This window comes from Megascapheus bottae, chromosome 13 (assembly GCF_031878675.1).
Source record: "Megascapheus bottae isolate mThoBot1 chromosome 13, mThoBot2.hap1, whole genome shotgun sequence".
NCBI classification, from domain to species: domain Eukaryota; kingdom Metazoa; phylum Chordata; class Mammalia; order Rodentia; family Geomyidae; genus Megascapheus; species Megascapheus bottae.
In genome coordinates this window covers 6,086,403-6,112,810 of record NC_143521.1, presented here as the reverse complement: position 1 = coordinate 6,112,810, position 26,408 = coordinate 6,086,403, and the positions used below count along the sequence as shown (strand labels likewise).

The following is a 26,408-nucleotide window of genomic DNA, read 5'->3' as shown; positions in this document are numbered from 1 at the left end:
ATGGATTTTATGACAGTCTTACACAATTGGGTGTCTAATGGCAAGCATGTCCTGAAGAACTGGAATAAGCAATTTATTCCCTAATGGACAGATCCTTTTTTACATTCCTAATTGGTTAAGCTCCACAGAGTATACAATCTTCCTAGAAGTGACAGTTTTAATCATTTCTACTGGGTAATTTTAATATATGCATCTCTTGTGGTTAGTTGAATTATAGAAAAGGGCCTTATTTCCACCAACACTTCTGTTTTGTTCGCTTGTGGGGGAAGAGCTTTCCTGGGCATGGTCTTTCTCACATATACATGTTACGCTTCCTCATTTTCTTGTGGTCCACCCTTTCCCCTGCTAGTTACACCACCTTTCTGATGTTTTATTTCCTTACTCTGTTTAGCTCTGGAACTTCCAAGTACATGGACTTTCTGACTCTCACACCAGCAAACTGTTAACTTTGAACAACTGTTTACTTATAATATCTTGAAAATGGAACAGTACAAATGTAAGACACATTAAAACCATGACAATTCAACCATATGTTGTTTATTATAAATGTTTACAAAATCCAGAACAACTGAGAAATACTGATCATGGTCAAATTTTTAAAAATCCTTTGGCATTTAAAAAGTAATTTGGTCACTTTTATCATACAAACATCAGTAACACAAACTAGAACCGGGACTTGATTCTTTGCTAGTCGATTTGAATAATAATAATATTTATCAGTAAAATATCACTATTTGGCTTCCCCAAACATTTTATATATGAATCAATATATATTCTTTTAGGATTGCTTTCGATTGGTATAAAAAATCTTTATCAAATGTTATTCTAATAAAGGAAATGGAGAAAGCACAAAAAAAGAAGAGCCTAAACTGTCCTTTCTGTGGTGGTTGATGCTGCTATTTTAAAGTTTTATTTTTGTCACATTTTTCTAGTTTTTAGAAGCAACGACGAATTTAAGAAAATGTAACTCTTTTGATACAGTGGCCCTGTTTAGTCAGCAGACCAGCACCTTTCTTCTGAATTTCTTACACTAACACTCAAGATGTGGTTGTGGCTGCTCAAAGGCTGGGCATTCTGAACTGTTCATTCTGAGCACAGTGTTAGGATCACTGTCCAGGAGGCAATTAGATGTACACCAGTGCCATAGCATGTGTAGTCCACAGAATTAGCAAAATAGGAACGATCACAAGGTGTGAAGAATCAGGAACCAGGAGAAAGCCAAAGGGAAATAAAAGAAAATGATTAATATGGAAGGTCCTAGAAAGATCACCTTTGAGCTGACACAACAGCTTAAGGTATGATGTCAAAGGAATAATACCTGGAAGTCTGGAAAGACAGTGAGATTCAAATATTGATAGAGACCTAGAGATAATTGAGTACAGGAAGTGACAGAATGGTAAGTGGCAAGAATGTTAGAGAGGTTTCTAGTCATAAAGCCAACACTCTAGGACTTTTAGGGCATTTAGCAGAGAAGTTTAAGAGAGGGAGAGGGAAAAAAAGCATGTGGAAAAATATTTTCTTCTCTGCTACAGGGCAGAGGAAGAGTAAAATCTGAGATTCAAATTGAAATGAAATTTTCCCAACAATAATTTACCCTCAGGCAATGCTATCTAAGGTTCCTTATCTCACAGATGGCATAGTGGTTTTTGTGTTGGAGGTAGTTGGGTTTGTACTGGGGACCATGCACTTGCTCAGCAGACACTTTAACACTTGAGCCAAGCCCCTAGTCCTTTTGGCTTTAGTTTTCAGATAGTGTCTCCCTTTAACCAGACTAGCCTGGCACTAAACCTTCCTAACAATACATCCTGCATAGCTGATATGACAGGTATGTACCATTACACTTTGTATCAGACTGGGTCTTTAATTTCACTCAGTGGAGTTCCTTGAAGAAGGAATTCATCCTTTTGTCCTTTTGGTTGCTTTACTATTCAAAGGTAAGCTCCTTTTGCCCACATAAAGCAACTGGTACTTGAAATCTATATGCTCTTCCATCTCAGAAGGCTGCTGCTTGCTGAGAAGCATGCATCTGTTAGGCTGGGCCATTCTTATTCACAGAACTAATTTTAGCCTAGTGATTATATCCCATAGGAACACAAAGTCTCATCATCTCTGATTCTACTGATCAAGGAAAAAAAAGCAAAGAAAGAAAATAAACGAGAAGACAATATAAAGAAAACATAAAAACAGGTTTTCTTCAGGTTGGAAGTCCTTAAAACTGGTCCCAGTCTAAATTTCCTCCCAGAATAGGCATGTTTCACAGGGTCCCCTATACACTGAGGGGCTGGAGTTCCTCTGAAAGTCTACAGAAATGGGATACATGCCATTTAGTAAATGTTACTAGATTCAAGAAGCTTGTGCAGGTTGTGGCTGAAGCTTGCAGGGGAGCAATTTTGAGAACAAAGTAGTGAATGATCCTTCCATCCTTACGTATTTATTTTTCTTTCTGCAGCTGCCTCTTGATATCTCCAATGGATCACACAAATACAGCAGATACAGAATCAGCGATACCTAAGACAAAAAAGAAATATAATATTACCTATTTGCTCTTCAGATGTCACGCAGTAAATTAAAGCTTACTATTTTCTTTTTTTTTGCCAGTCTTGGGGCTTTATCTCAGGACATGGACACTGTCCTTGGGCTTTCTCAAGACTAGTGTTCTACCACTTGAGTCACAGCACCACTTCCAGCTTTTTCTGTGTATGTGGTACCAAGGAATCAAACCCACATGCTTTATGCAACTGAGACAAGCACTCTACCACTAGGCCACACTCCTGGCCCTAAAGCTTACTTTTTATTTGGGTTTGGGATTAGCTGGTGGCAACTAAAGAATAATTTAATGGTTAGCACTACCAGAGGAAAAGAGCCTCAAAAGCTGAGCAATGGTGGCTCATGCCTATAAGTTCAGCTACTCAGGAGGCTGAGTAGCTAATGTAAGCAAGAAAGTTAATTTCCAATTAACTAACAAAAATATGGAAGTGAAGATGTGGCTCAAGTAGTAGTGCCAGCTTCGAATAAAAAGTCCAAGTGAGGGCCGGGAGTTTGGCCTAGCATGCACAAATACCCGGGTTCAATTCCTCGGTACCACATACATAGAAAAAAGCTGGAAGTGGTGCTGAGGCTCAAGTGGTAGAGCTCTAGCCTTGAGAATGTCCAAGGACAGTGCTCAGACCTTGAGCCCAAGTCCAGGACTGGCAAAAAAAAAAAGTCCAAGTGAGAGCTCAAGGCCCAGAACTCAAGCCCTAATACCAGTCCACACACAAAAATAAAGATATAATGTTTTATTACATAGCTTAATATGTATCTATGACATACAAACTCTCAGCCTAATTGTAATTATATTCTAAAATCTACGTGCCAGTGATTATATATAGAGATTCCCTTCTGGAATACTTGTTTGTTAAGCACATCATTTAAAATATGATGTAAAAATCAATGTTAATAAATTTTTTAATAAAAATGACAACCAACCACAAAAAATAATGATATGCTTAATATTGTTATATCAAGACACTAAAATTTTACAACCCAATCCACTTAACCTAAAAGATGAATGCATCTGAGATCAATGTATTTCATTGCTATTATTTCTTAGAGGAAATAAAATAGCTGGAAAGGTTACTGTAAACAAAATTTCAGGTTGTAAACTCTACGATTTGAACATGAATAAAATTTCTGTTAATTGCATGTGTCCTGTCTTTTCTTAGCACAGAGCTCAACACTATGACTAAAGCAGTAAGTAGCTCACCTGAAGTCTACATTTTCTTGTAGTCATCCCCAGCTATGGATTCTCAAGAGGATGTGGAACTTGTCTACGTGATACCATGGCTCACAGAGTAATATAACTTTCAGCACACACAGTTCAGTAGCCATACAGACCCCTTTGTGAAAAGCTGGTAGGAGACTAAGTCTCAAGTTATCCTTGGTAGCCGTGGGGCTGGGATAGGTCTGCTGGGGGAAAAGCATCAGCATCCTTGGCACAGTTATAAATCAATGTCTGAACTGCATTCTTGCCATTACTCTGCTACAGCTTTGAACAACTTCCCCTTACCACAAACCCAACCCTTTAATTCCTATTAGGGACAAGGTATCACTAGTTTACCTGCCAGTTTCAATGATGGGAAGCACTGGACAACAGGATGAGTACACAGCTCTGTCAGACAGACTTTAGGGACATGAACTTTTCCCCAATAAATCACTTATAAGAATCTTCACTGGAGTAATAGCTGAGATTATCTGCTAACATTCCTGGGTTCTACTTTATGGAATGATCAGACAATAATCATCAGAATGAACCAAAATACTGAAAATACTTACCCTAACTTTCTTTTAGTTACACGATTTGGAAAGTTCTACAACTTTTAAATGCTTGTATCTTTTATATGCTAGAATTTAGTGTAATGGAAAATTCAAAGTTTCTATCCTCAATTTAGTCTGGAGATAGCGTGCTTTAAAGTATGTTGACTTTCCAGATGGGCCTAGAATTCAAGACTTAGCATATAGCTTTGCATTCAGGTTCAACATAGAACTTAGATTGCTCCCGCTATTTTATTTGGTTTGTGGTTGATATCTTTTAAGTATGTCACATAGTCGAAATGTATGTAGTAGATGGCTAAAGTCCCTAAATTTCAGAGGGCATTTTGTTAGAATTTTGCATGTGATAAGGACGAAATTAAGTCAGATTCAATCCTGATGCCCAGATTTTTCTTTTAAACCAAGACAAAGTGATCCATGATAACCTCTGTTTTTTTTTTTTTTTACTTTGGCTTCCTTTTGCAGTTCTGGGAATGAAACCCAGAGCCTCGCAAATGCTAGGTGCCTTACTCTGATTCCATGAAGAGGTGCTATCATTAAGCAGGAATTAGAATGTAGAAATCAGGAAAAAAAAATCACAGTTGCAAAAGTGAATTTGGAACAGGAGGATATTTCTTGAGTGGTTTAGACACTTGAGTGTTCATCTGATCTTTAAAGTAGTTCACCTCAATAAGGAATTTTGGGGGGTAATATTTTGAAATATAAGTTAAATTTTCTTCTTCAAAATGGGAATGTGTCTGTGCACAGGTGGTTCATGCCTGTAATCTTCATCTCTTCAGAAGGTTGAGATCTGAGGATTACAGTATGAAGCCAGCCAAAGTGGGAAAGTCTATGAGACTCTTATTTGCAATTAACCAGAAATGGAGCTATTATTCAAGCAATAGAATCCTAGACTAGAGCAAAACTATCATGGACAGTGCATTTGGAATTATGAGTTCAAGCTCCCAGACAAGCACAAAAGAAACAATATGAATATGTTCAACAGTACCTTTTCTTAAAATTTTCACCTGGGAGAGAATGAACTTACTACTGCCTAGTATTTCTGAGTTTATTGGCAGTGTTTTCTAAACTAGAAATATTTGCATCTTAGTGCTTCCAAAGAATATTCATTGATACTTAGCCAGAAGATCACAACACAAATCCAGGACTTACCACAAATATTACTTCCCATTTTCACATGTGCATAGCCATCCAGGCCCCAGGAGCTCCCCCAGGAGTTCCGAACTATCCAGTACGGAATTCTTCCTAAAAAAAACAGAAAAGGTTCATAATTTCCTTTTGTTATGAATGCATTCAGGTCTTCTCTTTAGAAAGGGGTCCAAGGCAATCTACTAGATTTGAAAAAAGATTTTAAGTGGAGTATATTTATATTTATAATGCATAAATTATATTACATAAAATGTAAGTAAGCAAATATTTAGTGTTATACTCATTAGAATACATGTCTAATGCCAATAAATCACTAAAAAAAGAGTATTATAGATGTGTGGCAAATTAGGAAACACTTATCTTTTCTCAACATTAACTCCGAATATTCCAAACAAAGACTATATTCGTTTTTTTTTTTCCTTCAACCAAGACTGGGACTCCAACTTGAAGCTTTTGCTCTCATCGGTAGAAGTCCTACCACCTAAACCATGACTCTAATCTCTCAAAGGTGGGTTCGTTCTTTTTTTATTTTTGCATCATTGAATTTAATAATATGTCAGTATCTGGCCAGGGGGATAGATCAGTAGTAGACCACTAGTTTTGTGTGTGTGTGTCACACTAGGACAAACCTCTAGATCTCCACAAACAAAAAACATCAAAAATTGGTAAGTAGTAAGGCACAGACTATTGCCATCTGAGAGATCACTTGCAAGTCGGTTTTTAGGCACAACACAGCAAATGTCATTGCTCTGCAGGATGACCTTGATAGCAGAGGTCAACCTGGAAGGTAATGATGTGTGTTACAGTCACTCACCTGTTTTGTCAAACCCAGTTATGAGGACAGCGTGGTTGGCTTCTCCACTAGAGCAGTGGTGCTGGATTACTCCTCCCAGATAATCCTGCCAGCTCACTGCATCTACCACCACAACCAAAGGACCAAAGGTGACAAGTGCTCTTGCCATGGTATCTTCCTGGCCACTACCAAGACAGAAAGCTAGAACTTGGGTAAGGTACTCATGAAAAGAGTCCTGTAAATCTGCATTTGTTAGGGTAAGGTTTGGTTAAAACTACAAATGACCTCAACAACAGAAGGGAAAGAACAACTTAGATATGGGGATTTCAATACTGTATTAGGATCCAACATACCAGAACTCAGCCTCCATTCTTAAGATCTCATGGCTTATGACAGCAGACAAACCTCCAGCCATTTAACATCTATCTTGGACAGCGGGAGGAAGAGGAAAGGCAATGAGGTGCTATACACCTGTTGAGAAGAATCCTAAGAAAGGATATATATGCATCTCCCTGGCCAGGGCAGAGATATCTACCCCAGATAGTGTGAATATTAGATATTCAGAAATTCCTTGTCATCACACCATGTGAGAATCGAGAAACTAAACAACTCAGGTTAATCAATTTCAAACACAGAAAATGCACACTAGAAATGATACACTAGACAATATGTTGAAATTTAAAAAGCAGTGATACTCATAAGACGTTATGTTGGAAATGAAGTCCACAATTTGGAGGGGAGTGGGATTGTGGGGGAGGACAAGTGGGACAAAAACATGGGAGTGGGTAACCATGCTTGACAAGATGTACTCACTACCTTTCAAATGTAACTGTACCTCCTCTGTACATCACCGTGACAATGGAATTAAATTAAAAAAAGCAAATAAAGCAATAGAAACTGAAGAACTATTATGTTGCCCAGGGAACTGGGCGCTGTGCTGCCAGGATGGAAAACAGCTTATGACGTTCACAATTGTGATGGAGAATGTGCTCACCACTTGGCCTTCGTGGGTCACAAGTGTATGCTATCAAACCATCAAGCACATGGTTCAAAGGACAGCTTTGTGGGTGGAAGATGCAGAGCCCAAGGTACTTACAGTTCAGGCCATTAGTAGCAGCAGGTAGTTTATTACTGTGCTGAGTGTAGGTGGCTCAGTAGCCTGAGAGATTAAATAATCATTTCTTTGTCCAGTTGGGGACCACATGTGAGGAAAATGCTAAGTTCATAAACCATGCATTTTATGAGATATAAGCGAGGCAGTGATTTCAAGAGTTTATTCATGCAAAGTATTCAGCTAAAATTTGCTTTATGGACATGCCAAACAGGAAATTATAATATAATTAGAATATGCTCTAGAAATGCAAATTCTTTCAGATAATTCAAATACAAACAAAATTATAATAAAAATTTCCAAAGGTACCAAGTAAAAAGGCAAGCTTTAAATTTCCCCCAGAGTGAGCCAGGAGTGGTGGCTCAAGCCTGTAATCCTAGCTACTCAGAAGACTGAGATCTAAGGATCAAGATTCAAAGCCAGCCCAGGCACAAAAGGACCTGAGACTCTTATCTCCAAGTAACCTCCAGAAAATGGCAAGTGGGGCTTGGCTCAAGGGTAGCCTTGACTGAAGAGCTGAGGGACAATGCCCAGGCCCAGGGTTATGGTGGTAGCCTTGAGCTTAAAAGCTCAGAGACAGCTCCCAGTCCTAGTTCAAGCCCCATGACCCCCACAACACACACACACACACACACACACACACACACACACACACACACACACACACACACACACAGTTTCCCCCAGCCTGTATTCCCATTGCAATTAAACATTATAGTCATTCCTCTTACCTTGCTGGATCAAGACAGCGTAAGATTATAGTTTCATAAGCTATAAGTTATAAAGCATGACTGAAATGAGTTCTATTCTTTTCCTTTTCTTTCTTTTTTTTCTTTGCAAGTTCTGGAGCCTGAACTCAGGGCCTGGGTACCATCTTTGAGCTTTCTTAAGCCTAACATATTACACTTAAGCCACAGCACCACTTCTGGCTTGGGTACTGAGAACTGAATCCAGGGCTTCATGTATGCTCTACCACTAGGCAACACTCCCCGCTGATGAGTTCTATTCTATTCTCTTTTTTATTGTATTTCATTGTTGGGATAATGTATAGAAGGTTACAGTTATATTCGTCAGGTAATGGAGCATTACTTCTCAAACCTTGATATTCCTTCTCATGTTTTTGTCCCTCTCTCCTTCCCCCTACTCTCTCCTAATCATTTTCCCCCTCCCCTTTCCTATTTCAAATAAACAAATAAATGTATATACAATATACAAGATAACAAAGTCAGATACAGTAACCACATGAGGTTAACCATAAGGGGAATAAAAGAGAAAAGAAATAACTTCACATAGTATGTTAAGAACAGCAATCACAAAGATAAAACTTTTGTTTCCATATCCTAGAGTTCATTTTGCCTAACCATTTAATGATAATTCTTTCCTTCACATTTAAATCATTGAAGAGCAATTCTGTGCAATGCAGGTTTTGGTATATAATGTAAAAGTTATTGTCTTCAATTTATTTGAATGTTGTGTGATTTAAACATGACATATACGACTATCTCTATATCTGCTATAGCATAATGTCTTCCATCTAATTAAAACAAGGTAGAGAAGAGAGAATTGAGATTTGAGGTCAAACCAGCAAAAAGTTTAGTGAGAATCTCTCTAAATTGTTGGATTTAAACAAGTGAAAAATTGCAAATTTCAGAGCAACATAATTGTGTGTGTGTGTGTGTATGTGTGTGTTACATATGTGTACCAGAACTGGGGCTTGAACTCAGGACTTAGTTGCTGTCCCTGAGGTGTTTGTTGTTGTTACTATTGTTGTTGTTGTCTGGTGCTGGTTCTGAGCCTTGAACTCGGGGCCTTGGCTTTTCCCTGAGCATTTTCTTCAAGGACAGCATTGTATCATTTGAGTCATGGCTCCAGTTCTAGCTTTTTTGGTAGTCTGGTGGAGATAAGAATTTCATGGACTTTCCTGCCAGGTCTGGCTTCAGCATCCTGAGTAGCTAGGATTAGAGGCCCAAGCCATCAACACCTGACCTGAATGGCTTTTGTTGCCATTATGGAAGTATGTTTCGTGTGCATGCCCTACATCAGGGAGGAAGGTGCACTTTCTCAAGGCCTCCTTTTAGGAAGCACATTACCTTTTCCCCCAAAGGAGCATTAACAAATTTCCTGGGACTGCTGCACACATTAAGTAAGCCACACTGCCTGCCAGCTAGGGATCACGGCTCTCTACTGCGGGGTTTCTCAGGTGCTGACTGCAAAAGAAAGCCTGGCTTGACAACCTGCCAGCCCCAGGCAGACATGCTCATTGAACAACTCTATTTCATCCAAGGATCTAATTTCTTCGTTGGCTCCCTTCAGCTTTTCTGGGCTGCTACCATCTGGGTGATGGTCTATGTTTAGGCTTGGTAAGTCCCTGAGCATTCTGTTTCCTTATCTGCATGTACTTTAGTTTTTCCTTTTTTTTATTTCAGAAGGATGAAGCCAGGAGGTAGTAGAGAGTTTTCTTTGGTCCTTGGCATCCCCAAATACGTATTTTTTACCTGATCACTTGGTCACAATGATTCTCTGCTCAGCTTTCTGTCTTGTGTACACTTTTAAAGCATATTTAAGTGCACATGAACTTATACAAAGATATCTTCCATTTGATTTATTTGTGTCCATTCCCAAAACTCTACCCTGCCTGTGTGGTGCATAAATAATTTTCATTGGGATATTCTTTCATTCTCAAAGTCTTAGTTTGAGGTCTTCTGATGCCTGATTTACTGATTCCTGTTTGGAAAATGCTCCCAATTTTTTCTTGGCCAGAAAGTCTACACAGTTTTGGATGGACTCAGCATAAGTTTGAAACAAGTGGATGGTGCTATAGCATATGAATTTGCTAATAGGAAGGTTATAAATATGAAATTATGCTTTAAAGTTGATTTAAATTCATTAAGTTAAATTTTTATTTCCAGTGTAATGACACATAAAAAAGTAAGAAGGCCACCTTTAAAAAACATAAGTCAGGTACTGTGGTGCATATCTGCAATCCCAGCTTCTCAGGAGGCTGAGATCTGAGGGTCACTCAGATGGCTCAGATTCCATCTCCAATGAATCAGCCAAAAGACAGACTGGAAGGGTAAAATGATTAAAGCACCAGTCCTGAGCAAGAAAGCCAAGTGAGAATGTGAACCCTAATTCAAGCCCTTGTACGAGAAAGAGAGAAAGAGAGAGAGAGAGAGAGACAGAGAGAGAGAGAGAGAGAGAGAGAGACAGAGAGACAGAGAGACAGAGAGAGACAGAGACACAGAGAGAGAGACAGAGAGAGAGACAGAGAGAGACAGAGACAGAGAGAGACAGACAGACAGACAGACAGACAGAAACAGAGTCAGAGAGAGGGAAGGATAATAGCATCTAAATACCCCAATAGAACACAAATTAGGAATGGATACAAACACATGAGAATAAGGTATTTACCTGAAATAATATGAAGCATAGTCTTTGATTGACACTCCAGACTGGGAAAAGGAGAAGTAACGGCACAGGCTATTGTGAGCTTTAAATGGGTATTCAGAGTCTTGCACAAGCTTCACCTGTGTCTACAAGAAAAACAGTGATTCAAAACTTTCACAATCAGTTGGTTTAAAAATTCAATAGAACTTACTTTGCCCAAACTACACCTCACTATCATGTAGGCAGACTTTGAATTGTTAAAGTAAGGCTTCAGTCTTGTAATCGACTTCTGAGTCAACTATAGTTACTAACTTGCTTCCAATGACTCCAATTTGTCCAATTTTTCTTATACTTAAACTGTGAAAGACAGCTGATCACCTTTCTTCTGAGTGTGTGACTGACATACACTTGTCCAAGATTTCTTCCTCTGTGTCATCCAGTACAGCATTTTCTATATAGTGACTAACTCACATTGCGTTTGAACTCAGGACCTCCAGTTATCTGGCACAGTGCCAGCGAGTCACATCTCTAGCCCAAGCATAAATCAGTGCAATCCAGGATGCAAGTTAGCTCCATGATCTGCCTACTTTAAGATTCCATGGTAGCTGGTGTTACAGGCACATACCATCCAGTCCATCTTCCCTCTGTAGAGATGGGATCTGGTGAACTTTTCTGTCCAGGCTGGCCTGGTGCACAGATGCTCCTAATTTCAGTCTCCCAGGTAGTCTGAGATGGCAGGAGTACACCATTGCATATAGCTATGGGTTGAGAAGTGGGTCTGGTGAGTTTTTCTACCCAAGCTTGTCTTGAACTTCGTCCCTCTCATTCTCAGCTAGAATTATGGGTAGTATCATCACACTGGTATCATGTCTGTTCAGACCATTTATCCAGCATGGGCCACATATATTACAGTCATTTAGAGCTTTAGACCATTTACTGTCTGTCATGTGTTTATAGAGGTGTCTGACATAGCAAATGTCCATCAGTTGGAAAGCTGGAGAATGCAATGGGCTTAGCAAAACCTTCAGTGGAAGGGAGAGGACACAGTGGCAAGTCCCACGCAGTGACTGAATCAGGAACTTGATCTCACTTCCCACATCTCATGTCTTTACTAGAAATAGAGTTGGAGGGGCTGGAGATATCAGTCAAATGGAAGAATGCTTGCCTAGGAAGTACAAGGGATTCCAACCCCAGTACTATAGAAAAAACGTTACAAAAGTAGTTGATACCTAATATTTTGTTTGACTTCAATGTTTGGAGATTCTATGGAAATTAGTACTTATATGCCCTAACCTTTCTGGAGCATTATGTGATGTGTGTGTGTGTGTGTGTGTGTGTGTGTGTGTGTGTGTGCAAAAATTATTAAGGTTAAGAATCAGCATTAACATCATTAAGATCTTTTTGTTTTTCTGGTGTTCATAGAAGGTCCTGAATTTAGGATCTTAGGCTGTCACTCAGCATGCTTGCTATCTGAACTGGTGTACTACCACTTGAACAATGCCTTTAGATCCCCATTTTACTGGTTATTTTGAAAATGGAGTCTTAACGGCTTTTTTGCCCCAACTGTCTATAACCTAGATCCTCCATATCTGTCTCCTGGTTAGCTAGGATTATAGGTCAAATCATTCACACCCAAACAATAAAGTATCTTTTTGAAAACAGATCTCAGATAAGATTATTCACCATTGGATATCCTGTTGGTAGGTGGGGGAGCCATATTGCTTGAAAGCTATTTATATGCTTGTCTAGCATACATGAAGCCCTGGGTTCAATTCCTCAGTACCACATAAAACAGAAAACGCCATAAGTAGTGCTGTGGCTCAAGTGGTAGAGTGCTAACATTGACCAAAAGAAGCTCAGGGATAGTGCTCAGGCTCTGAGTTCAAGCCCTAGGACTGGCAATTAAAAAAAAAAGAAATGAATATGTCACAGCTGCTCTTTCAGAATGATGGTGGTGGTGGTGATGGTAATTCATGTACTTGGAAGTCTTTTTAAAAATGCTTTGGCAAAGGAACATAGGCTCAATGGTTTCCCTCATCTGTAGTAATTAGTACACATCCAAAACTCACCTAGCAGAAGATGCCAGTGAGAGGAAAAGTAATCACCCTTCAAGGAATGACTCCTGGAGGAATGATAACTAATGACTATACATAAATGACCATAGGTACTGAGACTACAGTAAGTGATAGAGTACTTTCCCTGCAAGCACAAGGGTCTGAGCTAAGTCCCAAGTACCACAAAGAAAAGAAAAGAAAAGATTACAAAGTAAGCATATACAAGAGGAAATGAGGGTATGTTTTAGTTTCCAAAAGGTACTTTTTGTATTGTAAGAAATAAGGCTAGCGGAAGGGAAATGGGGACCAAGACATGAGAAAGGTTATCAATGTTTGTGAAGTAATGCACCTTCTATCTGGCGAATATAATGTAACCCTTGTATTAATTACAATAAAAAAATATGAAAAAAAACCTACTAATTCACTCCCAATTTGGCCATTTACATTTGTGAAAGAGATGAGTTTGTAAGAAAATAAATGAACTGTGAACTCACACCCAGAGGCAGAGACCAGGAATAAAGGGCTGAGAGGTAGTCACCTTGTTTAGCCATCTCAAAGCGTTGAGTGGAGAGCCTCCCCCGCAGCCATTGTCCTTATAAGAGCAGTCGAGGACCTGCTGCACGCTGAGGACTTCCAAGGGTTCCCCTCGGATGGCACTTCCAGACTCCACAGCACCCACCACGCTGAAGGCCCAGCATCCTCCACACTGTGGGATGGCAGAAGGGGTAACAGTGATTACCAGACAGTGGGCTACATCAAACTTACCAATGGTTCTAAATAGGTCAAGATATGAAATCTAGCAATGTTTCCAAGATCTGGAAACAACCTGGCTACTGGCTATCCATACCCATTGTCTAACTTTTCCAATTGAATAAACAAAAAGGGAAAAAGAAAACCTCTCTGTGAAGCACGAACATCTAATTATTTGTTTCGGGTAAAGTGAATCATCTGAGACTAATACAATATTTGCACAACTGGTGACAGCTGGAGAGGAGTTGGTTCATTGAGCATATGACTTCTCTGCGTGAGTGGATTCTCCACTGAGGATCACACAGTAACTTCCACTGATGTATTGGTACACCGATGAACCATTTGGATCATCACGATGCTGTCATGGATGCGATGCACAGGTCCAACAAAGCACAGTATTCCCCACACACTGCCTGTGCCATTGCTGACTGTGGATCTACCATCAAGTTTCTATTAAAAAGAGAAGACTAGAGTAAAAGGACTGATTCCAAAAGAAGAGACAGAGGGTGTGGCATTGGGGAGGATAGAAGGAAGCAAGCTCCTTAACAAAGGCAGATCAGAAAACAGACAGAGATCCTTGGAGTCTCAGCCTGAGTATCAGGAAAACCTAGCTGTGAATGTACTTTATTGTATGTATTTGCTGATCTGGGAGCTTGAACTGAGGACCGGGGCACTGTTCATTGCTTTCTATGCTCAAGACTTATGTTCTACAGCTTGAATCTCAGGGGAGTCTCACAGACTTTTCTGTCTGGGCTGGCTTTGAACCATAACACTCAGACCTCAGCTTCTAGAGTAGCTAGGATTACAGATGTGAGCCACCTGCACCCATTCTGACTGTACTTTGAAGAATCACAAAGGTAGTATCAGGGTTGCCTTATTGATGAAGAAACTGTATGGGATAGAGGAGAACAGAGGAGATCTGTCCACACTGTTGGTAAATGTAGGCAGGCAGCTGAATCATTTACTCATTGAATTATGTAACAGTTAGTGGTCATATTTCCCTTCTCCAGCTCGACACGTGTGATTCTACAGTAGGCTCAGTGCCTGCTGGGGACAGATCCCCGAATTAGTGGACTGGGGCAACCAGAATTAGTGATGGATGCATCAAGGAAGACTTCAGGAATAAATGTCAGGTTTGCCATCTGCTGCCCATTCCTCAAAGATCCTCCTTTCATGACCATGTTTGCATGACTGAGTTGTGAATTTAACTAGGAAAAAATGATGAGTCTCATTCCATGTCTGATGACATTTGACCTCACCGGGGCTTTCCAATGCTAAATGGTGAAGAGAACCCAAATGTGGAGCTCACCGTCTTCTGGCTTCTCACTTGTGTGACGACCTGCTTGTCTCTCCAGTCGAATCTCAGCGGCAAGGACACATTGGGGATGGGCTTATGTACTCCCATGGGTTGTCTGGGAAAGATGGCAGGTTTGCTTCTTAAATAGATGGCTGAAAGAAAATGGGACATGAAGAGACAACAGAAAGTATGTTAGAAGGAGAGCACCTCGGAACTCTTTCTGGAACACCTCTTCTAACGGAAAAGGCAGCTCTTTGGCAAACCTGCTAGGTGAATGTCCCTGTCCCTGTGTGCTGTTCTGAACATGAAACATATTCACCAGAGGCAACACAACAGAACTCCTGCCACAAGGTGGAGCTGTCCCATCAAATGACCTGTCTGATACAATCAGGTCAACAATAAAACTGTATTTAATTTCTCTCCCTCCTTCCCTCTCTCTCTCTTTCCTTCCATCTTTATTTTCTTCCCTACCTACACTCCCTTTGCTCATTATTCCTGCACGAGTTCTCTGCCACTTGAGCCACATGCCAGGTCTTTTTGCTTTATGCTTAGGCCCTGGGGTCTTTCTGCCTCTACTTCTAGTAGGAAGGATTAAAGATATAAGTTTCTATGCCTACCTTGTTCTTTGTTGGCTGAGTTGGCCCTGAACCTTGATATCATTTTCACTTGTTTTGTAGTTGGGTGTGCACTGCCACATCTGGTTCTTTAACATAATTTTTTTCATCATAACCTAATAATCCCCAAGTGTCCTGAGTGGAAACTGTATCACAAAATTGCAGAAGCCAAGACACAATTGTCCCCTATCATCACATGGCTTTGTAATTATGATATTTGGTTCCTAAGTAGTTACTCTGAGAGAGGTGGGAATTTACTTTTCTTCTGGTGCGCACTTAGTACATGATTAATAACCCATAAGTATTGAATTAATATAAACTGCTATTCAATTTACCAAATTTGAAATTACAGAATTGTTCAAAAACTCAGCAAAGATGTCAAAAGTCAGGAAATCAAACATTCAACCATGCCATCCAAACATACCTTTAAACTCTTCAGGGAACAAATAAGAAAACTGATTTACTCCATAGAAGGCAGTGCCATTCTCCCAAGAAAAAGAATTCAAGAATCGATGTCTATGAATACTTTCCTAAAAAAATAAACAAACAACAAAAAACAAGATATTTTATGTCTATCTTGTCAGCCAAGGCAATCTCTGGGTGAATAAACAAATGTTTACAGATACAGAAGTATCTGATTCATTTCCTTCATATTACAACTAAATATTGTATAAGAAATCTATATCAAATTTACTTTTTCTTTAAAAAATTCTTGTTTATATATTTATCTTCAAGTAGTTCTACAAATGATTTGCCATGTAGTAAAGCAGTTCATGAATACAATTCCTATTGTATATCAGATTTAAGAACATTTTTCTTTTACAGTCCTGGGGATTAAATTTAGGGCCTGAGCACAGTCCTTGAACTTTCTTAAGACTAAAGCTCTACCACTTGAGCAACAGAACCATTTCTGGCTTTTTCTATGTATGTGGTACCAAGGAATTGAACCCGGATCCTCATATGTGATAGGCAAGCACTCAACCACTAGGACAAATTCCTATAAACATTTTTATAGAATTATTAATTATATCTGGGCTGTGGTGGTATATGGGTATAAACCTAGCCACTCGTAAGGCAGAAACACTTTTTGTGGCACTGAGGACCTAAGCCAGCAAGAGCTATACCACTGAGCTACACCTCCAGCCTGAGCCTCATGAGTGAACAATATTTCTTCAGACTCTTAATTCCAAATCTGCTAAACTGAGTAAAAGTTTATTAAATACTTATGGGTTGTTAATCATGTACTAAGTACTAATCATAAGAAAAGTAAATTCCCATCACTCTGAGAGTAACTGCTTAGGAACTGAATGTACTTATGATTACTAAACAAGGGGAAATTTGGCCTATTGACATTAATAGATACTGTGCATCTTAAATCTCTCTAATATTATGTTCTAAGACTCTGACCCTACAAATCAAGTTCTTTTGAGAGTGATTCTGTGGTTGTAGTTGCCACGTGTGTGTGTGTTGCACACGGGGTCTGGAAGCCATCTCATATCAAATTCAAACTTAATTTGTGAGATACTGCTAAGTAGTCCCTTTGGTATTCTAATTTGCTGCTTAGCTGGAAGGTTTCATGACAGTCTGAAATTCTCACCAAGCCATAATCAGATAGCAATAACCATGTTTGCTGCTAAAAACCCTGCTAATAATGGGGTGGTAGAGGCAGCAAATTATCCATAGTGATACTGTTACAAAGCCTCTTATCTATCCTTCAGAATCATTTACTATAAAGAAATGATGAGGAACGGGGGCTGGTAATTCCCATCTGTGATCTCAGAACATGGGAAGGAGGCTAAAGCCAAGGGATCTTAAGTTACAGGCCAGCCTGATCAATCTAGCAAGATTCTGGCTCAAAACAAAACATAAAATCAAAACACAAAGCCAAAAACAATGCAATGATAGTCCATATCTACATAATGCCTAAAAGGATGAAGAATAATCTAAGCAGTGTTCTTATGGTAAGTAAAACCTTAAGAATGTGTAAAACAGTATCACATATTTTTATGGCATATCGCATTTTTTATTATTTTTGGTGACTTTAGGTAATTTTTCAGGTAAGATTTTATTTTATGCTCAGGCTGTCATATGCTATGATCTTTATATCATGCCAGCTTCTCATTCCTCTAATTGTCATGCTTTCCAAATTAGCAAATTAACCAATTCCATCTTTTCATGAATTCTTCCACTCTCGATGAACATCTTGATCCTAAGAGATGTTCACAATTTGTGGCAACTGTGCTGTGAAGGCTAAACATTACCCTCATCAAGGAATTCCTACCAGCAGTAATGCCCAGAAAACTACTTCAGTCATTTTCACCCCCCTTCCAGAATACACTAAGCTTGGAATGTTGTCCTTTACTAATAACTCTCCAGATTGGATCCTTGTATTCTCCTGAGAAAACTTTTATTTGCCACCTATGTGTCTCCCAGCCAGAAGCTTACATAGGACCAATAGGAGTCATGGGGCTTGAACTCGGCCTGGGCACTGTCGCTGAGCTCTTCAGCGCAAGGTTAACACCCTACCCTTGAGCCAAACCCCACTTCCCAGTTTTCTAAAGGTTAACTGGAGATAAGAGTCTCCTGTCCTCTTGTGCCCTGGATGGCTTTGAACCTTGATCCTCAGATCTCTGCCTCCTGAGTAGCTAGGATTACAGGCTAGAGCCACCATGCCCTGCTTTGGTTGGTTGGTTGTTTTTGGTTTGGGGTGTCCATCCTAGGGTCTCCATTCTTGTATCTCAGTGTCATTACAGGTCTGAGTCCACTGTGCCTGGCTTTACATCTGGTTTTGAAAGCTAGGACTGAGCTCAGGTATTAATCTGGAGATAAAAATGTCACACCCCTGTTTAAGTGACAACCAGGAGTAGGCAGAATCAGGGAGGGCTGGACTTTCTAATCCATGCTTCTCTTCAGGGAAGAGAATGAGAAGGGCACAGTTACAGAATATACCAGGGAACCATCACATACACTTCCAAAGAGTCACCCTACTGAAGTCAGAATTAATTTTCATCGCGAAAGTGAATTTTCCTTTGTAATAAAGTCATGCAAATGACATCGTTTTAAGATTTTTTTTAAAAAAATATGTTAAATGGGATGATCTCAAGAACAGTGTGAGGAAGTCTGAAGGAATCACTCTTGCAGTTTTGGTCCTGGGAAATCTCTTACTCAGCTAACTGGTCCCTTCCGGAGTTTTCAGGCTGGAGTAAATTCCTAGGCTTGTGAAGAGTCCTCTAAAGGAAACCGGAGGCTTGTTTTTGTTCTTCATCAGGGCCTACTAAGTCAGAAAGAGCTTCAAGAGGGTGCACTGAGGGGGTCCCCGGCCAGAGGACCCAGCTCCAGGCCTGGGATGAGTGAGGGTGGGTGGGCCCCCTGCGGACCGAGCTTCACCCAGCAATCCAGCTGACCCGCTCTGCATGCGGACAAACCTCCGAGGTAGCAAAGGTGCGGTGCTGGACTGGAGGAGTCCCGGGAAGGCTGGGCCTGCGCGCCGGGCTCCCCCCGTGGCGCAGAGCACTTCACTCGGGGGCCCCCTGCCCACCCCGCCCCGCACAGGGAGGGGGGACCCCAGGAAGAGCTTATACCCGGAAGGCGGCTGCATCTCTCTCGCGGCTCCTTGACCAGGTCGGGGTGGCCATGAGACCGAGGTAGCAAGAGCAGCAGCAGCTCAGCAGCCAGAGCCCCCACGGCGCGCGCCACCCCATCCCAGCGCCCCAGATCCCTAGCCGCCTGCTTTCTCTTTCGCTATGGAGGTTCCGCCCCCGGCAGGGCGTGGCGAGCGGGGGGCGTGGCGAAAGGAGGCGTGGCGGCGAGAGAGGGGCGGGGCGCGGCGCTAGCATCCAATCACTGGCTACTTCTGTGGATCCCTAGAGCAGAAGTTTGGGGTTTCTGCTGTTTTGGACTTGGGGTGGGCTTTTTGTTGGAAATGTGCATTTACTGCTGCTAGCGGCCTCATTAAGAAATGAGCGGATAAAGCCTAGGAGACAAGCTTTATGCATTAACCTGAAAATGCAAACTATTCTGATTTCCACACTTGCAGAATGAAGCCCATTATTCCTTATCTTTCACGTGAAAAGGTTGGTTCAGTCCGCTGATTCAGGCTTCATCGTGTCCTCTCTTTCTGGATATTCATTCATGTTCAATACCCCAAATGTGTGCAAATCTATGCTCACATTCATTAAGCCATCCACATCAAACTGATTTTAACAGGTGCACATTTTAAGTGCTGTTAGCTATTTGCTTTTTTATTAGATAGCAGTGTGTGTGTGTGTGTGTGTGTGTGTGTGTGTGTGTGTGTGTGTGTATGTCAGTGCCAGTCCTGGTGCTAGAATGCAGGGCCTGGAAGCTGTTTCTGAGCTATTTTGCTGAAGGCTAGAGCTCTACCACTTGAGCTAGAGGTCCACTTCCAGCTTATTTGGTAGTCTCATAAATGCTGGGCAAGGTGGCTCACGCCTATAATCCTAGCGACTCAGGAGGCTGAGATCTGGGGATCAAGGTTCAAAGTCAGCCGGGCACTAAAGACCATGAGACTCCTACCTCCAATTAACCTCTAGAAAACGGGAAGTGGGGCTTGGCTCAAGAGTAGGGTGATAGCCTTGAGCTGAGGAGCTCAGGAACAGCACCCAGGCCGAATTTAAGCCCCATGACCCCCCCCCCCCCATTAAAAAAAGAGTCTCATAGACTCTGTCCATACTGGCTTGAAAACTTTGGTTCTCAAATTTCAGCCTCCTGTGTAGCTAGGAGAAGAAGTGTGAGCCACTGGCTCCTAGCAGGTACCTTTTTATATTTTATATTGTTTTTTTTCTACTTGACTTTTCATTTATCTTTTATATCATATTCATGTATTCATAGTATATATTTATGCTGCTATTGGGACTTGAATTTAGGACCCCTCACTCTTGCTTGGCTTGTTCCTTCAAGACTAAGCCCTCCAGTATGCAAGCCACAGTTCCATTTCCTTCTATTTTGCTAATTAATTGGAGATAAAAGTTTCATGGACTTTTCTGCCCAGGTTCACTTCTGCCCATGAGCCTCAGATCTCAGCTTCCTTCTGATAGCTAGGATGGTATGATTATCGGTGCCTGGCTTCTAGCTTTTATTATAATTTTTCTTCATACCACTTTACTTCATATAACCTCTTTAGAAAACTTAACAACTTTAGAAAATGGATCTGGGCGAACAGTTAACACCCTAAATCTGTCAATAGCTTAGATTAAGGAAGTTCTGATGGCCCTGGCGGTGGATGGAAGGCGTCACAAATCCCTTACCTCCAATCCAATCTCCCACAGGAGAGCAGCTTCTCAGAATGAAGTGTGCACATGTCCTGTTTCGGGAGTGGGGATGAGAATCTCCCAAAGGATGCGTGGGTTAAAACGTGGGCGTCTAGTGAGGGGAGAGGTTACCTTTGGAAAGTGAGTCTAACAAGAGGTCTGTGTAGCTTTGAAAGCCGTTGAGCGACCTCAGCCCATGCTCTCATTTTCCTGGCTCACAGACCTTGTTCGCCGGATTATGTACTTTATGTGTTGTTTTGTTCCCACCGAAATTACAAAAGAATGGGGCTATCCTAGCTTGTTAGAAACATCAGGAGTATTTTCTCTTTGTACATTATCTGCCTTGGGTCTTTTGTTACAGGAGTGGAAAAGGCAGCCAATACAGTTTCTGTTACTCAGCTCAGAGAAAAATCTGTTTGTCCCCGGGTAGTAAGAGGTACTTTTGGAGCAGTGACATTAGTTTCTCTGAGCCTCGGAGCTGCTTACATAATTTGTAGGGACCAGTGTAAAATGAAAAGGGGCCACTTGTTCCTAGACAATGAAGAGTTTCAAGAGGACATCCAAAAAACCCTTCATGGAACAAGGTGGACCTTCTTAATCACCAGCTCCTGACCAGATGCCTAGTTGGCTGGCTCTGGTGACTATAATTCATTTTAACTAAGGCTTCCAGATATCTTTGCAAATGATCTCTTAGATTTTTGGAGACAACATCATTTTATTTCTCCATTTTTACTAGGGGGGGTATATAGTTATATACTTTCCTGATGTAAAATTTGTGGGAAAAAGGCATGCACTCTGAATAGTGAGAAAAAAAATGGGAGTCTGATTATATGCCTCCTTGAAGAGATACTGCTCTCAGAAATGCATACTGATGTGAATTTCATTTATGTAATGACATAGACCCTGTTCATGGTAATGCTAGCAAGTTTTTTGCACCTGGATTAACTTCCTCTAGCACATTCTTTTGTATAGACAAAGATTGGCCTTCAGATCATGGTTTCTGTCTATTGTTATTCACAAATTGAAACATTTAAATAAAATCATTCTTTTGTCATAATCATTGGCATCTTAAACCCCCAAAGCCATTTAAACTTAATGATCCTCATAAATACATATAAATAATATTTACTCTGTAGGCCACTGTGATTTTTAATATTACTACTAGCGACCACACCAGAGGCTGAGATCTAAGGTTTGTGGTTCAAACCAAGCCTGGGGAGACAATTTGATCGAATTCTCCAACAAAAAGCTAGAAGTGGAAATATGGCGCAAAAGGCAGGCAAGAGTACAGGGCCATGAGTTCAAGACTCAGTACAAAGAAAATTGAAACCAATCAGACAAATCCAATAAATATTGAATCCCTCATATGTGGTAAGTTTATGATGGACTAGGGCTGGAATGTTCCCAAAGCTGACCTTCCGGGAGAAGGATAATGTTTAGGATAAGGAGACTCAGAAATGTGAAGGAGTAGGGTGGGAGTTTCAAGGTAGGCCTTATTAATGAGGGGACAAGGGACCACAGGCTTCAAGGGGAAGGTAGTGAGTCTCCTGCATATGCTGATATCCGCAGATAGCAATCTCCTGTAGGAGCAATGGTGGCTGATATCTTTGTGATGCAAGAGTACATGGTACCTCACAAAGACAGAGAAATCAAATATGGAGAATGTGGAGGGAAAAAGAGGCATAAGAGACATGACAAAAAGCACACACATCATGAAGGGCTTTATAAGCAACTTAAGAGGGATATCAGAACTAGGTAGTAGGTAATTTTTAAAAGCCCACAATTTTAAGTGACTTTCATGTGGAAAAGGAGAAAGAAGTGGTAGCTGTCTGTTCATTCTGAAATACTACATATATCATTATAAGGAAGGATGTACTTTTGTCTATTAAATTTGCAAAATATCTAGGCTCAAGTGGCTGACACACTATAAGCCTAGTTAGGATCTCAGGAGACTGAGATCTGATGATTTCAGTTCAAAGTTAGCCTTGGCAGAAAAATCTGTGGCTCTTATCTCCATTTAAGCAGCATCAAACACAGAAGTGAAGTGGTGGCTCAAGTGGCAGGGCGCTACCGTAGAGGGAAGAAGGCCCCAATACTTTTCTCTCAGGTTTGAATTCATGATATGCTGCTGCACTGACAAAGTAGCTCCAAACACAGCAGTTTCAGAATACTAATATTTGTTGGTTCACAGTTTCTTTGGAAAGAGAGACTGGGAACCGATTCTCTGGGTAGTTATATTTTAAAGTCTCTCCTGAGTGCAAACATTCTCATGCCTGTGGCAGCATGAACTGGAACGTTTTACAGATTGGAAAAAGTCAGAAGAACCATACCCCCTGGCCTCTCCTGGGGGCTGAATGTGCCCTGGCAGTCAACTGTCTTCCTCAAGTGGGAGAGGTGGAGAGAGACATGGGAGGGAGCCAGACAATTGCAGCAGAGACCTTTGTAACTTCATCATGGACATTCTATCCTTTGTGCTGCTGGCTACACAGACCAAACTTGGAATAATGTATGGGGTGGGGATCACACAAGCCCATGAGTAACAAGAAGGAAGCATCACAGGACTCCATCTTGGAAGCTCATTTTTTTTTTGCCAGTCCTGGGACTTGAACTCAGGGCCTGAACACTGTCTTTGGGCTCTCTCAAGGCTGGTGCTCTGTATGTGGTACTGAGGAATCAAACCTGGGTCTTCCTGAATGCTAGGCAAGCATTCTACCACGAGGCTGAACTCCCACCCTTGCAGAGTGTTTTGTATCAATAGCCAAACGACCATCATGACCATTTCTGGGGGGAGGGGGGGCTGAAACTACATCAAGATGTCATCCATTTTCTTTAGGGTTTTGTTGGGGAGAGGGGATGAACAGTTTGAGGTAGGGTCTTGCTGTGTAGTCCAGGCTTTAACTTTTCATATTGGCAATAGTATACACAGATGAAAAATCATGAAGAAGAAAGTGTTCAATGAATTTTCAAGTAAGAGCAAAGTCAAACTCTGGGTTGGTATAGTTTCAGAAATGGCTCAGCCACTTGAAAGCCACAGTGAAAGCAGTGAATGACCACAGCTGACAAAAACGCTGAGAGACCCAGGGGACTATGCAACTCCATCAGCCAATCTCCAACAGAAAAGAGAAACAGCATCAGAACAAGGCATGCTTACCCCTATCTCTAAACAGTGAATGGAGACAAATACCTTGAGAAAACCTGTAACCATACGTAAGTTCTATGAAAATCTCATCTTTGGTGGCCATTGGTCTATTGAATACATGGGAGTGTTATGGCCGCCCAGTGGAGACCATGTTAATGAGCTGATCTTTGAATCAGTACTGCAGTGTCAGGTCTCTCTGTCCAGACTAGGAATGATCCATAGTTCAAATGGCTTACCCGATATTGGAGATTAATAAGCCAAAACAATATGTTTTACATAACAGTTTGTTGGTTTGTTTCTTGGGGCTTGAACTCTGGGCCTGGGCGCTATCCCTGAGTTCTTCAGTTCAAGACTTCCTTCAAACCCCTTGAGTCACAGTGCCACTTCCGGTTTTCTGGTGGTTAACTGGAGATAGGACTGTCACAGACTTTAGTGCCCATGCTGGTTTTGAACTGTGATCCTCAGATTTCAACCTCCTAAGTAGTTAGGATTACAGGTGTGAGCCACTGCGCCTGGCTTTTGCATACCTTTTTGCATAATAAAATTTAAAGCTTAAATCTCTCTTTTGCATTTATATAATAATCTTATAGCTAAAACTATATTATTAATCATACTATTATCATAGTCTAAAAAATAAGTCTGACATTTTTAATTTTATATTACCAATGCCACATCTTCCTTTCCTTTTCTCTTTCCTTTTCTTTCTTTCCTTTTCTTTCTTCCTTTCTCTCTTTCTTTCTTCTCTCTCTCTCTCCCTCTCTCTCTCTCTCTCTCTCTCTCTCTCTCTCTCTCTCTCTCTCTCTCTCTCTTTCTTTCTTTCTTCCTTTTGTTCTCAGTGCTTCACAACAATCTTGATTGTCTCTTTTCACTCAAGGTTGGTTGCTTTACCACAAGGTTGGTTGTGTCACAGCTCCTTTACTGGCTTTTTGCTGGTTAATATAAGATAAGCATCTCTTGGGCTTTTCTTCCCCAGGCTGACTTCTAACTACAACCTCAGAACTAAGCCACTGAGATTAGGATTTAGGATTAGAGGCATGAGCCACCAGCATCCAGCTAATTACCTTCTTAAAAACAAACAAAAGCTCATCTTGTCTCTACAAATATATTATACCATAGGAAAGGTTCAGGGAAAAAGCAGACTCACAAATAGAGAAGTAATAGCTATAGGAAAAAAATGGTTAACAGGAAATCATAAAGGAAGTTCGATAGAGGATGTGTTCGTATCATTGCTTTGAGGTGGTTTAAATCATTTGTATTTGATTATCATTCTCTATCTCTTCGTCTGTCTCTTATGCCAGTATTAAGGTTTGAACTCAGGCCTTCCCATTTTGTAAGTTGGTATTTTAGTATTTAAGCCATACCTCCAGCCCTACTTTTTGCTGGCCATTTTTAAAAGATAAGCTGTCTTTGTTTGCATGTTCATTTTTGCCAGTCCTGGCACTGTCCCTGAGCTTCCGTTTTGTTTTAGACTAGTGCTAGTGCTCTACCACTTGAGTTACAGCTCCACTACCAGCTTTTTTGGAAGTTAATCGGAGACAGAAATTTCATGGGTCTTCCTGCCTCAGCTGGCTTCAAACCACGATCCTCATTTCTTAATCTTCAGAGTGGTGAGGATTACAGGAATGAGCCACAGGCACTCTGCTGATGGGATATGGTTTTATGAACTATTCTGTCTGGCCTCAGCTTTCTGACTTCTCAGCCTGAGTAGCTGGGATTGCAGACATAAATCACCAGCTCTGGCTTATTTGATCACTATTTTCAATGTCATAATTGCATACCAATTGTTTCAGAGGCAATTCTTGACCCTGGGCCCTAGGTAATGCATGGGATACTGGAGTAGACACAGCCCATGCTTGCAACTGAATCATAAATTGGAACTGAATCATAAGAGTTGACCATCCTTGGAACTGAATCATAAGTTGGAACTGAATCATAAGAGTTGACTCAGAGTCGGAGCTATAATCGTTTGCCTCTGGTTTTGGGGGAAGGACAAGATTCAGAGCCAACATTATACTTTACTTCCTTTATTGTTAAGTACTTGGACTTAAATTTGAAGATTATAACCCTCCTTTCCCTGTCTTCCTTAATGATTATCTTTGCTAGAGCCAATACTGCATTAGTAGTCATGTATTTTAAGGACCCGTTATTCTTAGTAATAGAAAGTAAGGCAAATTTCCAATGACTTTAAATTGTTTAAGCTTTATAGTCATTCTTCCACACCCACGATCTCTTCTTGGATATTCTCACTGTTTTAGCAAAATTGGAGAATTTTTGTTTGTGATTCCATTTCTTCAATTAGAAATAATTAAGCATATAAGATTGTAGAGTTTTAAACAGAAGCAAGAACAGAGTAGGAAGTAAGATTTCTGTTGTGGAGTCTGAGGAGAGCAAGTTGAACTGCTGGCTTCCCGTGTCTTTGGAATCCCATTAAGATGGCTGTTGTGGCACATTCCTTCAGTCATTATTATGGGCAAAGACATAATAAAGTATTTAACACCAAGTCCTACAGAGATGAGGAGAGGAGAAATGCCAAAAA

General features: G+C 40.7%; 1 protein-coding gene across 1 annotated transcript; it reads right to left on the bottom strand.

Annotated features, from left to right (window-relative positions):
- Window positions 1-565: 565 nt before the first annotated feature.
- Ctso (cathepsin O) lies at window positions 566-19,179 on the bottom strand. The gene is made up of 8 exons (XM_090343206.1): window positions 19,048-19,179; window positions 15,891-15,996; window positions 14,865-15,004; window positions 13,344-13,511; window positions 10,776-10,897; window positions 6,275-6,438; window positions 5,464-5,556; window positions 566-2,508 (listed from the first exon to the last, which is right to left on the bottom strand). The coding sequence occupies exons 1-8, from the start codon at window positions 19,165-19,167 to the stop codon at window positions 2,474-2,476; spliced, it is 948 nt and encodes a 315-aa protein (XP_090199332.1). The 5' UTR covers window positions 19,168-19,179; the 3' UTR covers window positions 566-2,473.
- Between the last annotated feature and the right edge of the window lie 7,229 nt (window positions 19,180-26,408).

What these genes read in the sequence shown, in the direction of transcription:
- Ctso (XM_090343206.1), bottom strand. Translation starts at nt 19,167, where the DNA reads ATGGGGTGGCGCGCGCCGTGGGGGCTCTGGCTGCTGAGCTGCTGCTGC. An exon ending in TATGCTTCATATTATTTCAG is followed by an intron (nt 6,439 to 10,775) that starts GTAAATACCTTA and finishes CTGTCTTGGTAG; the next exon opens with TGGCCAGGAAGATACCATGG. An exon ending in AACTGGGTTTGACAAAACAG is followed by an intron (nt 5,557 to 6,274) that starts GTGAGTGACTGT and finishes TGTTTTTTTTAG; the next exon opens with GAAGAATTCCGTACTGGATA.